Source organism: Melanerpes formicivorus, unplaced genomic scaffold, assembly GCF_026170545.1.
Source record: "Melanerpes formicivorus ecotype bairdi unplaced genomic scaffold, bMelFor1.0.p_v2 SCAF_108, whole genome shotgun sequence".
Taxonomy (NCBI): Eukaryota; Metazoa; Chordata; class Aves; order Piciformes; family Picidae; genus Melanerpes; species Melanerpes formicivorus.
Window position 1 is genome coordinate 303,999 of NW_027142460.1, and position 12,489 is coordinate 316,487.

At 54.7% G+C, this 12,489-nt stretch overlaps 1 protein-coding gene across 1 annotated transcript in view; it reads left to right on the plus strand.

The window, feature by feature from the left end:
- HSD17B12 (hydroxysteroid 17-beta dehydrogenase 12) overlaps nucleotides 1-12,489 on the plus strand; it is a 113,425-nt gene that overhangs the window by 75,665 nt on the left and 25,271 nt on the right. The window contains exons 5-6 of the mRNA XM_068166848.1: nucleotides 4,052-4,116; nucleotides 6,627-6,671. Of these exons, the coding sequence (XP_068022949.1) occupies nucleotides 4,052-4,116; nucleotides 6,627-6,671 (110 nt within the window). The remainder of the gene's footprint in view (nucleotides 1-4,051; nucleotides 4,117-6,626; nucleotides 6,672-12,489) is intronic.

Genomic DNA, 12,489 nt, shown 5'->3' on the forward strand with positions numbered 1-12,489 from the left:
TGGAGAAGAGGAGGCTCAGGGGTGACCTTATTGCTGTCTACAACAACCTAAAGGAAGGTTGTAGGCAGGCAGAGGTTGGTCTCTTCTCCCTGGCAGCCAGCACCAGAACAAGAGGACACAGTCTCAAGCTGTGCCAGGGGAGGTTTAGGCTGGAGGATAGGAGGAAGTTCTACACAGAGAGAGTGATTGCCCATTGGGATGGGCTGCCTGGGGAGGTGGTGGAGTCACCATCCCTGGAGGTGTTCAGGAGGAGACTTGATGGGGTGCTTGGTGCCATGGGTTAGTTGATTCGGTGGTGTTGGATGATAGGTTGGACACGATGATCTTGAAGGTCTCTTCCAACCTGGTCTGGTCTATTCTATTCTATTCTATATTGTATATTCTCTATTCTAGTCCATTCTATTCTATATTCTATTCTATATTCTATATTCTATTCTATTCTCTATTCTATTCTATGCCAGACTCTTCTTTCTCTTGGTACAGTGTGCCTGGAGGTTGGCCTTGGTGATCCCAGAGGCCTTCTCCAGTCCTGTGCAAACTGAAAGTGCCTTTTTCTGGTTTGCTTTTCGTGTCCACACTGCTGCAAAATGTCCTGGTGTCAGTCAGGGTTGGGAGGGAGCCCGAGGATAATCAGCTGGGAGGTGAATGATTGCTGAAAGTGGAAGGGCAACAGTACCTGAGACCCAGCCTGGAGGAAGGGCTGGGAGTGTTCTGATTGTCCCTTTGAATCACAGAGATGTTCTGCATTGGGAGAAGAATAACCAAAGTTGATCCCAAACCACAGCTCCTAGCCAGGAGCCTCTCCAGAGAGGCAGACTAAGGAAGAAAAAGTTTATTTTGGGATGAAAAGAGAGGAAATCTGGCTCGCTCTGGCACTCATTAAATATAGCCAGTGTCTGCTGGGGCTTTGCCAGCTGCCCGTTCCCCTCCTCTCCTGCTTTCTTAAAGGTTATCTAGAAGTGAAATAAAGAGAGCAAGCTGCAAGCTCACAGCATGACTGCTGCACTGCTTCCCTCAACACACCCAGCTGCTTCCAGGGAATCTCTTGCAAGAAGTTGCTGCACTGGGGCCAGAACTCTCTGCTGCCTCTTTCCTCCACCTCTCCTGCTACCAAACCAGGTTCAGGCTGGGTGTCAGAAGAGCCTTTAAGCAGAGGTGCAGGGCTGCTCCGCTGGGTCTGTTTGCAGGCACCGAGGATCCTCTGCTGGGGTTTTTTTGGGGGGGTTTCTTTTTCACCCTGGGGGAGACAGGCTCCTGCCCTGGAGGGGTGCAGCGGGGCTGAGCTGCACTTTGGGGATCCTCTGGGGTGTAAGGCACTATCTAAATGTAAAGTGTTGCCACAGCAACCAGATGTCACCCGACTCGCTTGCGTAAGATGAGCACCAGGCACTTAGGAAGCGGAGATCCCAGTTCCTTGCCTTTCATTTGGGGGTCGGGGGGGGGGGGTGGGGGGTGTGCCTCCATATCACCAGGCTGTATTAAGTTTGAGCCCCTTTTCAGCTGGGATTGGAAGTTTTCCTTTACTTGTGTTGGGACTGGAGGATGGAGAAGAAAAACCTCGTGATTTTACAGCAGGTTGAGTAGTTAATTCATTACCTCACTTAATTATCCCCGCCGAGAGGGGGGAAGGAGTTTTGCCGAGGTGGGGTTGGTGGCAGGGAGCGCAGGTGGAGCTCCCTGTGCCCGCTCCCTCTAGCACCGGCTCTGTGCTGCGGGGACCCAGCCTCGACAGGGCACCCTCCCGCACCGAGCCGCCAAGCACCGGGCTCCTGCTGCCATCTACCGACCGCCCGGCGGCGCGGGCTGCTCCTCTCCCCCCGGCGGGGCGGACCCCTCTGAGCCGCTCCGCTCCCCTCGATGGGACAGACCCCTCCGAGCCGCTCCGCTCCCCTCCCCTCGATGGGACAGACTCCTCCGAGCCGCTCCGCTCCCCTCGATGGGACAGACCCCTCCGAGCCGGTCTGCTCCCCTCCCCTCGATGGGACAGACCCCTCCGAGCCGCTCCGCTCCCCTCCCCTCGATGGGACAGACCCCTCCGAGCCTCTCCGCTCCTCTCCCCTCGATGGGACAGACTCCTCCGAGCCGCTCCGCTCCCCTCGATGGGACAGACTCCTCCGAGCCGCTCCCCTCCCCTCGATGGGACAGACTCCTCCGAGCCGCTCCGCTCCCCTCGATGGGACAGACCCCTCCGAGCCGCTCCCCTCCCCTCCCCTCCCCTCGATGGGACAGACTCCTCCGAGCCGCTCCCCTCCCCTCGATGGGACAGACCCCTCCGAGCCGCTCCCCTCCCCTCCCCTCCCCTCGATGGGACAGACTCCTCCGAGCCGCTCCCCTCCCCTCGATGGGACAGACCCCTCCAAGCCGCTCCGCTCCCCTCCCCTCGATGGGACAGACCCCTCCAAGCCGCTCCGCTCCCCTCCCCTCGATGGGACAGACCCCTCCAAGCCGCTCCGCTCCCCTCCGCTCCCCTCGATGGGACAGACCCCTCCGAGCCTCTGCTGTCCTCTCCCCTCGATGGGACAGGCCCCACCGAGCCGCTCCTCTCCCCTCCCCTCGATGGGACAGACCCCTCTGAACCTCTGCTGTCCTCTCCCCTCGATGGGACAGACCCCTCCGAGCCTCTGCTCTCCCCTCCCCTCGATGGGACAGACCCCTCCGAGCCTCTCTGCTCCTCTCCCCTCAGTGGGACAGACCCCTCCGAGCCGCTCTGCTGCCCTCCCCTCGATGGGACAGACCCCTCCGAGCCGCTCTACTCCCTTCCCCTCGATGGGACAGACCCCTCCGAGCCACTCTGCTCCCCTCCCCTCGATGGGACAGACCCCTCCGAGCCGCTCTGCTCCCCTCCCCTCGATGGGACAGACCCCTCCGAGCCTCTACTCTCCCCTCCCCTCGATGGGACAGACCCCTCCGAACTACTCTGCTGGCCTTGCTGGGTCCCTCTGCGCCTTCGGGCGGGCCGAGTCGGGCTCGCAGGCCCCCTCCACTTCCCTCAGGCTTGTTGCTTTCCTCCGTCGGTGCTGAACAGGGTCGTGGTGCTTGTCCCGAAGCCGCTGGTGACTTGCAGCCCTTTGTGCACCCAGGGGAGGGAGTGACTGGGCTGGGGAAGTGTGGGGGTGGCTTAACAGACGGTTATTTGTTTGGGGGGGTTGGGTTGTTTGTTGGTCGGGTTTGGTGGTGGGTTTTTGTTTGTTAGGGGTTTGTTTGTTTGTTTGTTTTGTTTGGGTTTTTGTTGCTTTGTTTCTTGGGGGTTTTTGTGTGTCTTATTGCCCTGTGTTGATCAAACTGCAAAGAAAGTGTTAATTGCACCTCCTGTCCTCCTGCCAGGCTGCCCTTTGGTTTTACACCTGATTCCTGCAGGGCTGCAGAGCATGCTGCTGCAGCAGTGCTGCCCCTGTGCTGCAAGGTGGTTACTGGCAGCTCTGAAAGAGGCAGAAGAGGCTGAGGGGAGACCTTAACTGCTCTCTACAGCAGCCTGAAAGGAGGTTGCAGTGAGGTGGGGTTGGCTTCTTCTGCCTAGCATCAGGTGATAGTATGACAGGAGATAGCCTGAAATTGTGCCAGGGGAGGTTTTAGGTTGGGTATAAGGACTGATTTCTTTGCTGCAGGAGTGGTCAGGGACTGGCAGAGGCTGCCTAGGGAGGTGGTGGAGTCCCCAGCCCTGGAGGGCTTCAACAAAAACGTGTCCATGGCGCTGTGGGACAGGGTTTGATGGTCGTGGTGGGGTTGGGTCGATGGTTGGACTGGGTGAGCTTGGAAAGGTCTTTTCCAACCCAATCAATTCTTTCCCTGCAAAGGCATCAAAGATGGGTAAGAGGTGCCACATCTGTCAGCTTTTAAACCACTTTGCAATCAACATTCAGAATGTTTTGTGTGTTCTCCCCTTCCCTCCCCCGTGTGTCGCAGCGGCATCTCCACAGCTAAGGACACTTGGCTGGCGGGGTTAAAATGTTTGAGATGCCCCATTAGGCTTGAAGGTTGTCCTTTATCAGAGCAGGGGAAAGCAGGTGGCACCCAGCTTGGCCTAATGCAGGTGTTGTGCTGTTCCTTTCAGTCAACAACGTGGGAATATCCTATGGCTACCCGGAATACTTTCTGGACGTCCCAGACCTGGACGAGGTAAGTGCTTTATCTGGTACCTTCTCACCTCCTCAGTGGCAGCACTAAATACTTAATGAAGATGGGGAAACTGGTTAGGTTTGTCTAATGCACCCACAAAACAGGCTGTGCTGGTTAGGGTAAGGGCTCCAAAAGCCTGAGGGCTTTACACAACCAGCATGACACAGTGCAGGTGAGGGCAGTCTTGGCTTTGTCTTTCTGGGCTGGTGTTTTTCACCTGCTCTTCCCTGCCTCTTCAGGCTGTATTTCTGTTTCAGGCAGTTGCTATCTGAATTCTCTCCCTGTCTGTTGTCTCATCTGGCTCTTCACTGCCAGCTTTAGCTTCTGGAGGGGGTTCTTAAATAAGGGAGCAAGCAACTTCATGGAGAGAAGCTGCATATCATTGCTGTGAAACAGAAATGTGACCATGTTGGGGAGCTTGTGATGTAAGGACAACCTTGGGTGCGTTGTGCACACTGAAATCTGTGATGGTGAAACCATTTCAGTGCATGAGGTTGTTTCCACACCCCACTCTTAGCTCATTGGATCCACTCTGATTTTGTGTTCAGATGATGAAACACTTCACTGCATGAGGTTGAACCATTTCACTGCCTGAGGGTGTTTCCAAACCCCTTGCAGCTCACTGGATCCACTGTGCTTTTGTGTTGCCTGAGGTTGGACCATTTCACTGCCTGAGGCTGAACCATTTCACTGCCTGAGGCTGAACCATTTCACTGCATGAGGTTGAACCACTTCACTGCCTGAGGTTGAACCATTTCACTGCATGAGGTTGAACCATTTCACTGCATGAGGTTGAACATTTCACTGCCTGAGGCTGAACCATTTCACTGCCTGAGGTTGAACCACTTCACTGCATGAGGTTGAACCATTTCACTGCCTGAGGCTGAACCATTTCACTGCATGAGGTTGAACCATTTCACTGCATGAGGTTGAACATTTCACTGCCTGAGGCTGAACCATTTCACTGCCTGAGGTTGAACCACTTCACTGCATGAGGTTGAACCATTTCACTGCCTGAGGCTGAACCATTTCACTGCATGAGGTTGAACCATTTCACTGCATGAGGTTGAACATTTCACTGCCTGAGGCTGAACCATTTCACTGCCTGAGGTTGAACCACTTCACTGCCTGAGGTTGAACCATTTCACTGCCTGAGGCTGAACCATTTCACTGCATGAGGTTGAACCACTTCACTGCCTGAGGTTGAACATTTCACTGCCTGAGGTTGAACATTTCACTGCCTGAGGCTGAACCATTTCACTGCATGAGGTTGTTTCCAAACCCCTTGTAGCTCACTGGGTCCACTGTGGTTTTGTTTTCTGAGGCTGAACCATTTCACTGCCTGAGGTTGAACATTTCACTGCCTGAGGCTGAACCATTTCACTGCCTGAGGTTGAACATTTCACTGCCTGAGGCTGAACCATTTCACTGCCTGAGGCTGAACCATTTCACTGCCTGAGGTTGAACATTTCACTGCCTGAGGCTGAACCATTTCACTGCCTGAGGCTGAACCATTTCACTGCATGAGGTTGAACATTTCACTGCCTGAGGCTGAACCATTTCACTGCCTGAGGTTGAACCACTTCACTGCCTGAGGTTGAACATTTCACTGCATGAGGTTGAACATTTCACTGCCTGAGGCTGAACCATTTCACTGCCTGAGGTTGAACCACTTCACTGCCTGAGGTTGAACATTTCACTGCCTGAGGTTGAACATTTCACTGCCTGAGGCTGAACCATTTCACTGCATGAGGTTGTTTCCAAACCCCTTGTAGCTCACTGGGTCCACTGTGGTTTTGTGTTCTGAGGCTGAACTATTTCACTGCCTGAGGTTGAACCATTTCACTGCCTGAGGTTGAACCATTTCACTGCCTGAGGTTGAAGCATTTCACTGCCTGAGGTTGAACCATTTCACTGCCTGAGGTTGAACCATTTCACTGCATGAGTGTGTTTCCACACCCCTTGCAGCTCACTGGCTCCAGTGTGCCTTTGTGGTTCTTTGTGCAGATGAACCATGTCACTGCCTGAGTTTGTTTCCAAAGTCTCTCTTTTCTGCTGGAATGTTGCTAACTGTGGTGGGGCTTTGATTCACCTTTACATGAGCTATAACATCTAGCCATAAACACCCATATTTTTTTCCACCTGATGAATAACCTTTTCAGTTGTTCAAGCAGCTGCAGAATGAAGAGCAAAGTACAGGGATTCAATTCACTGTTCCTGGAGCATCAGCATTTGTCCAGGTCCTTCAGCACTCCAAATAGTGCTAGGAAATCCAGAGTGCTTGGGATGTATCTGAGCTGCCTTTCTTAGTGGGGGTCCCTCATCAGAGCTAGAACTTAACCAAGAGCAGTTCACAGACTCTGAAGCTCTCTGACTGTTGCTGGTACTTAAGCAGTAGGAGGAGGAGTGGAGGTGGTTGTCTAAGCGTCAGGCTGGGTTTTTCCTGGCAGTCAAGCCCAGAAGGGAGACAAATCCTGATAACTAACCCTTGAAACTTCATTGTCTTGCAGACAATTGACCAGATGATCAACATCAACATCATGTCTGTTTGTAAGGTAAGCACCTTGTTGCCAACACTTCCTCTTCTTGTCTTCATTCCAAGCCAGGAAGCAATTAACACTTAATTTTCTGAAAGAATTACCTTCACCTTTTGGGCCACAGCTTCTCTGTTGTTGTTGTTAGAGAGTAACCCAGAGGTAGTGGCAGGGGAAAGGAGGGTGGGGGCAGACTCCTTCCAATGGTGCCCAGAACCAGGACAAGGAACAAAGAGCACAAACTGGAACCCAGCAGGTTCCATCTTATCTCATCAGGCAAAACCTCTGGTTTTGAGAGGGTGCTGGAGGCCTGGAGCAGGCTGCCCAGAGAGGCTGTGGAGTCTCCTTGTCTGCAGAGATGCCAGCCCCAGCTGGTCAGTGTGCTCCTGAGCAAGCTGCTGGGGGTGCCCTGCTTTAGCAGGGAGGTTGGAGTGGGTGATCTCCAGAGGTCCCTTCCAACCCTCACTCTGCTGGGATTCTGTTATCTGTGAAACTTCTCTCACAGAAATCATTTAGGAGGCTTTTTAGATGTGAACAGAGCTATACCCAGTGTAAGTCTGAGGAAGACTCTTTAAGAGGTCTGGGAAAGAGCAACCCTCTGCACCAGTCTAGGTTGGAGACTGACCTCTTGGAGAATAGCATAGGGGAAAGGGCCTTGGGAGTCCTGGTGGACAGCAGGATGCCCATGAGTCACCAATAAGCCCTTGTGGGCAAGAAGGCCAAGGGCATCCTGGGGTGGATTAGAAGGGCTGTGGTTAGTAGGTTGAAAGAGGTTCTCCTGCCCCTCTGCTCTGCCAGATCTGGAATACTGTGTCCAGTTCTGGGCCACTCAGGTCAAGAAAGACCTCAGGGAACTGCTTTTGAGAGTCCAGCCCAGAGGCACAAAGCTGCTGCAGGCAGTGGAACATCTCCTGTGAGGCCAGGCTGAGGCAGCTGGGGCTGGGAGCAGAGGAGCCTGAGGGCTGCCCTCATGGCTGGGGATAAAGATGAGCAGGGCTGGAGCCAGGCTCTGCTCAGGGATGGCCAAGGACAGCACAAGGGGCACTGGGGGCAAGCTGGAGCAGAGGAGGTGCCAGGGGAACAGAAGGGAAACCTTTGTGCCTGTGAGGGTGCTGGAGCCTGGAGCAGGCTGCCCAGAGAGGTTGTGGAGTCTCCTGCTCTGGAGCCTTTCCAACCCCCCCTGGATGTGTTCTGTGTGAGCTGCCCCGGGTGCTCTGCTCTGGCAGGGGGCTTGCACTGGATGATCTCTGGAGGTGCCTCCCAGCCCTTAAGGCTATGTGACTCTGTGGTTCGTGTGAGCAGAATGCCTGTGCCGAGGTGCCACATCAGTGCGGAGCCAGCAGAGGGAGTGCAGCATTCGGTGATTCGAGCAGTTCGAGAGGGCTCAGGGCTCTCCTCTGCCCCGGAGCCTTTGCTTAGAACAGGAGAGTTGCAGGGGAGCTGCCAAGGTGATGCCCATCCACAAGCAGGGATGAGCCAGAGAATTCCAGGCCTGTCAACCTGCCCTCAGTGCCAGGCAAGGTTATGGAATATTCATCCTGAGTGCAGTCACACAGCACATACAGGATGGCCAAGGGCTCAGGCCCAGCCAGCATGGATTCAGGAAGGGCAGCTCCTGCCTCTCCAACCTGATCTCCTTCCATGCCCAGGTGATGCCTGGTGGATGTGGGACAGGCTGTGGATGTGGTCTGCCTGGACTGCAGCAAGGCCTTTGCCACCATCCCCCACAGCAACCTCCTGGCCAAGCTGTCAGCCCCTGGCTGGGACAGCAGCACTCTGAGCTGGGTTAGGAACTGGCTGGAGGCTGAGCCCAGAGAGTGGTGGTGAATGGTGCCACAGCCAGCTGGCAGCCAGGCACCAGTGCTGTGCCCCAGGGAGCAGTGCTGGGCCCCAGCCTGTTCAGTATCTTGATTGATGATCTGGAGGAGGGGATGGAGTCCAGCAGCAGTAAATGTGCAGCTGACAGCAAGCTGGGGGCAGGAGTTGAACTGTTAGAGGGTAGGAGAGCTCTGCAGAGGGACCTTGCCAGGCTGGACAGATGGGCAGAGGCCAAGGGCAGGAGATTGAACACATCCAAGTGCCAGGTGCTGCACATTGGCCACAGCAACCCCAGGCAGTGCTACAGGCTGGGGTCAGAGTGGCTGAGAGCAGCCAGGCAGAGAGGGACCTGGGGGTGCTGGTTGATGGTAGGCTGAACATGAGCCTGCAGTGTGCCCAGGTGGCCAAGAGAGCCAGTGGCATCCTGGCCTGCATCAGGAAGAGTCTGGCCAGCAGGAGCAGGGAGGTCATTGTGCCCCTGGACACTGCACTGGTTAGGCCACACCTTGAGTCCTGTGTCCAGTTCTGGGCTCCTCAGGTTAGGAAGGAGGTTGAGCTGCTGGAAGGTGTCCAGAGAAGGGCAAGAAAGCTGGGGAGGGGTCTGGAGCACAGCCCTGTGAGGAGAGGCTGAGGGAGCTGGGGTTGCTTAGCCTGGAGAAGAGGAGGCTCAGGGGAGACCTTCTTGCTCTCTCCAACTCCCTGAAGGGAGGCTGTAGCCAGGTGGGGGTTGGTCTCTTCTCCCAGGCAGCCAGCAGCAGAACAAGAGGACACAGTCTCAAGCTGTGCCAGGGGAGGTTTAGGCTGGAGGTTAGGAGGAAGTTCTACACAGAGAGAGTGATTGGCCATTGGAATGGGCTGCCTGGGGAGGTGGTGGAGTCCCCATCCCTGGAGGTGTTCAGGAGGAGACTTGATGGGGTGCTTGGTGCCATGGTTGAGTTGTCAAGAGGTGTTGGGTGATAGGTTGGCCTCGATGATCTCTGAGGTCTTTTCCATCCTGGTTAATTCCATCCCATCCCATCCCATCTCATCCCATCCCATCCCATTCCCTGCTTCTGAACATGATAGGGCTGAGGTCTACCTCAGCTGGCTGTGCCCCTGCAGGTCCTCAGCTGCACACCCAGACTTGCTGGAGAACTCAGTGGCCTTTCTTTTTGCCCTTTGTTTTTTGCCCCTTTTGCTTTTTCTTTTCCCTTTTGCTTGAGATCTGTCCTTACCCTGGGCAGTTCCTGCTGTTGGGTACAATCAAGAGCTTGAGCTGAAGCTTTTCCAGGCCTGGAAATGTTTCCTGCTGCAGGAGGCTGCTGTGCAGTTAAGCAGCCAGCGTGCCAGGTGCTGCCTGGCGTGGGGAGAGGAGCACAACGGAGGGCTGTGCCAGCTGCAGGGCAGAGGTTTTGTTTCCAGGGGAATCCATGGAACTAGAGAATCAGGAGGGGAAACAAATCATAGTATAGTATCATAGTATCATTCAGGGTTGGAAGGGACCACAAGGATCATCTAGTTCCAACCCCCCTGCCATGGGCAGGGACACCCCACACTAGATCAGGCTGCCCAGAGCCTCATCCAGCCTGGCCTTAAACACCTCCAGGGACAGGGCCCCAACCACCTCCCTGCACAACCCATTCCAGGGCTTCACCACTCTCATGGTGAAGAACCTCCTCCTCACATCTAGCCTCAATCTTCCCACCTCCAGCTTCATTCCATTCCCCCTAGTCCTATCACTGCCTGAGATCCTGAGCAGTCCCTCCCCAGCCTTCCTGGAGCCCCTTTCAGATCCTGGAAGGCCACAATGAGGTCACCTGGGAGCCTTCTCTTCTGCAGACTGAACAGCCCCAGCTCCTTCAGTCTGTCCTCACAGGAGAGGTGCTCCAGCCCTCTGCTCATCCTCATGGCCCTTCTCTGGACACCTTCCAGCACCTCCACATCCCTCTTGTCATAGGGGCTCCAGAACTGGAGGCAGGACTCCAGGTGGGGTCTCAGCAGAGCTGAGCAGAGGGGGAGAATCACCTCCCTTGCCCTGCTGGCCACACTTCCCCTGCTGCAGCCCAGGATCTGGTTGGCTTTCTGGGCTGCAAGTGCACACTGAGAGCTCCTGGTGAGCTTCTCCTCCCCCAGCACCCCCAAGTCTCTCTCCTCAGGGCTGCTTTCCAGCCAGTCCCTGCCCAGCCTGGATTTGTGCCTGGGATTGCCTCCAGCCAGATGCAGGACCCTGCACTTGCTTCCCTCTTCCCTCTGAGCTTATGAAGGCTGTAAAGTTTGGGATGGAAGAGAGCAGGGATTTCTTAGGCAAGGAGATGGAGATCTGCTCAAAAGGTGAAGGCAGAGGAGAGGCAGCAGCTAGTTTTGCTTGTGCCCATTCAAGCCTTGCTCACAGTACCTCCAGCTCCTCTGTCTGCTGGAGCCTTCTGCTGAGGCCAGGCTGAGTGTGTGTTGTTCAGCCTGGAGAAGAGAAGGCTGCAGGGAGACCCTCTGGTGGCCTTGCAGTGCCTCAAGAGGCTGAGCAGAAAGCTGGGGATAGATTTTGCAGGAGGATGTGTTGTGACAGGATAAGGGGTGATGGGTTTAAACTAAAAGGAGGAGATTCAGACTAGAGAAGAAGGAAGAAATGCTTGATGCTGGGGGTGGTGAGATCCTGGCCCAGGCTGCCCAGAGAGGTGGTAGAAGCCCCATCCCTGGAACCATTTCAAGCAGTGTTGTTTGGTGCTCTGAGCAACTTGCTCTAGTTGCAGATGTCTCTGCTGACTGCACAGGGGGTGCACTAGATGACCTTGAAAGGTCCCTTCCTGCCCAAACCATTCTGTGATTCTCTGATCCTTTGTCTGGTCAGCTCATTGGATGTCCTAGGGGCTATGAGCAGGTGGGAAGGGATGCACTGAGAGGTGAGGCCCCATCTCCATACAATCCACAACCCAAGAAGCGCCTTGGGTCTTGATAATGCCATATGTGGAATGAAGGGTTTGTGGGGGGGACTTCTCAGGGAAGCCTGAGAGTTATTAGAGCCTTGTGTAAGGACTGAGTTGACAGATAAATGAGGAAGAAGATGAGGCAGGATGGGGAAGTGTCACGGTTCCTGTCAGAGTCTCATCTCCAGTGGACATCTTCCACTAGACCAGATTGCTCGAGGCCCCATCCAATGTCCCAGGCCCTGGAGGGCTTTTAAAGCCATGCAGATGTGGTGGTTTAGTGGGGACCTGGCAGTGCTGGATTAGTGGTTGAAGTGGATGGTCTTAAAGGTCTTTTCCAGCCCAAACCATTCTATATCCATATCATGCTGCCACAGTTTGGAAGCCAACTTCTTCCACTCCTCACCTCCAATTGGTGAGTTTTGGGATTCTCACAGTCAATGGCTAACTACTGGAGAGCTTGGGAGGGACTTTAGACAAGGATGAGGGGCAATGGCTTTGATCTGGAGGGGGGGATTTAGACTGGAGATGAAGAAGAAGGTCCTTCCAGTGGGGGTAGGAGGCACTGGCACAGGCTGCCCAGGGAGGCTGTGTCTGCCCCCTCCCTGGAGGTGTTTCAGGCCACCTTGGGCAAGGCCTTGAGCAACATGTTCAGCTGGGAAGTCTCCCTGCCCATGGCAGGGGGCTTGGAACTGGATGATCTTTAAGGTCCCTTCCAACCCAGCAGCAGGTGTGTTTTAAGTTGGACATGAGGAACAATTTATTCCCTGAGGGGGTTGTCAAGGCCTGGCCCAGGCTGCCCAGGACAGTGGTGGAGTCACCATCCCTGGAAAGGTTTTCCATCCAGCCATGTGGCTGTGGTGCTGTGGGGGTTTGGTGGTGACCTGGCACTGTTGGGTTAAAGGTTGGACTTGAAGAGCTTCAAGATCTCTTCCAGCCAAAATGGTTCTTTGGTTGTGTGAAGCAGCTCAGGCATGCTTAGCCTTCAGCATCAGTGGGTTTCCTGAGGTTGCCTCAGGTCTCTGCATCTTGGGGATGTTTACCAACTCTTGAATACTGCATTTGACTTCTTGGTCTTAAAAGAAAATACAAACAAACCAAAGAAGCCAAACCCTGGCTTG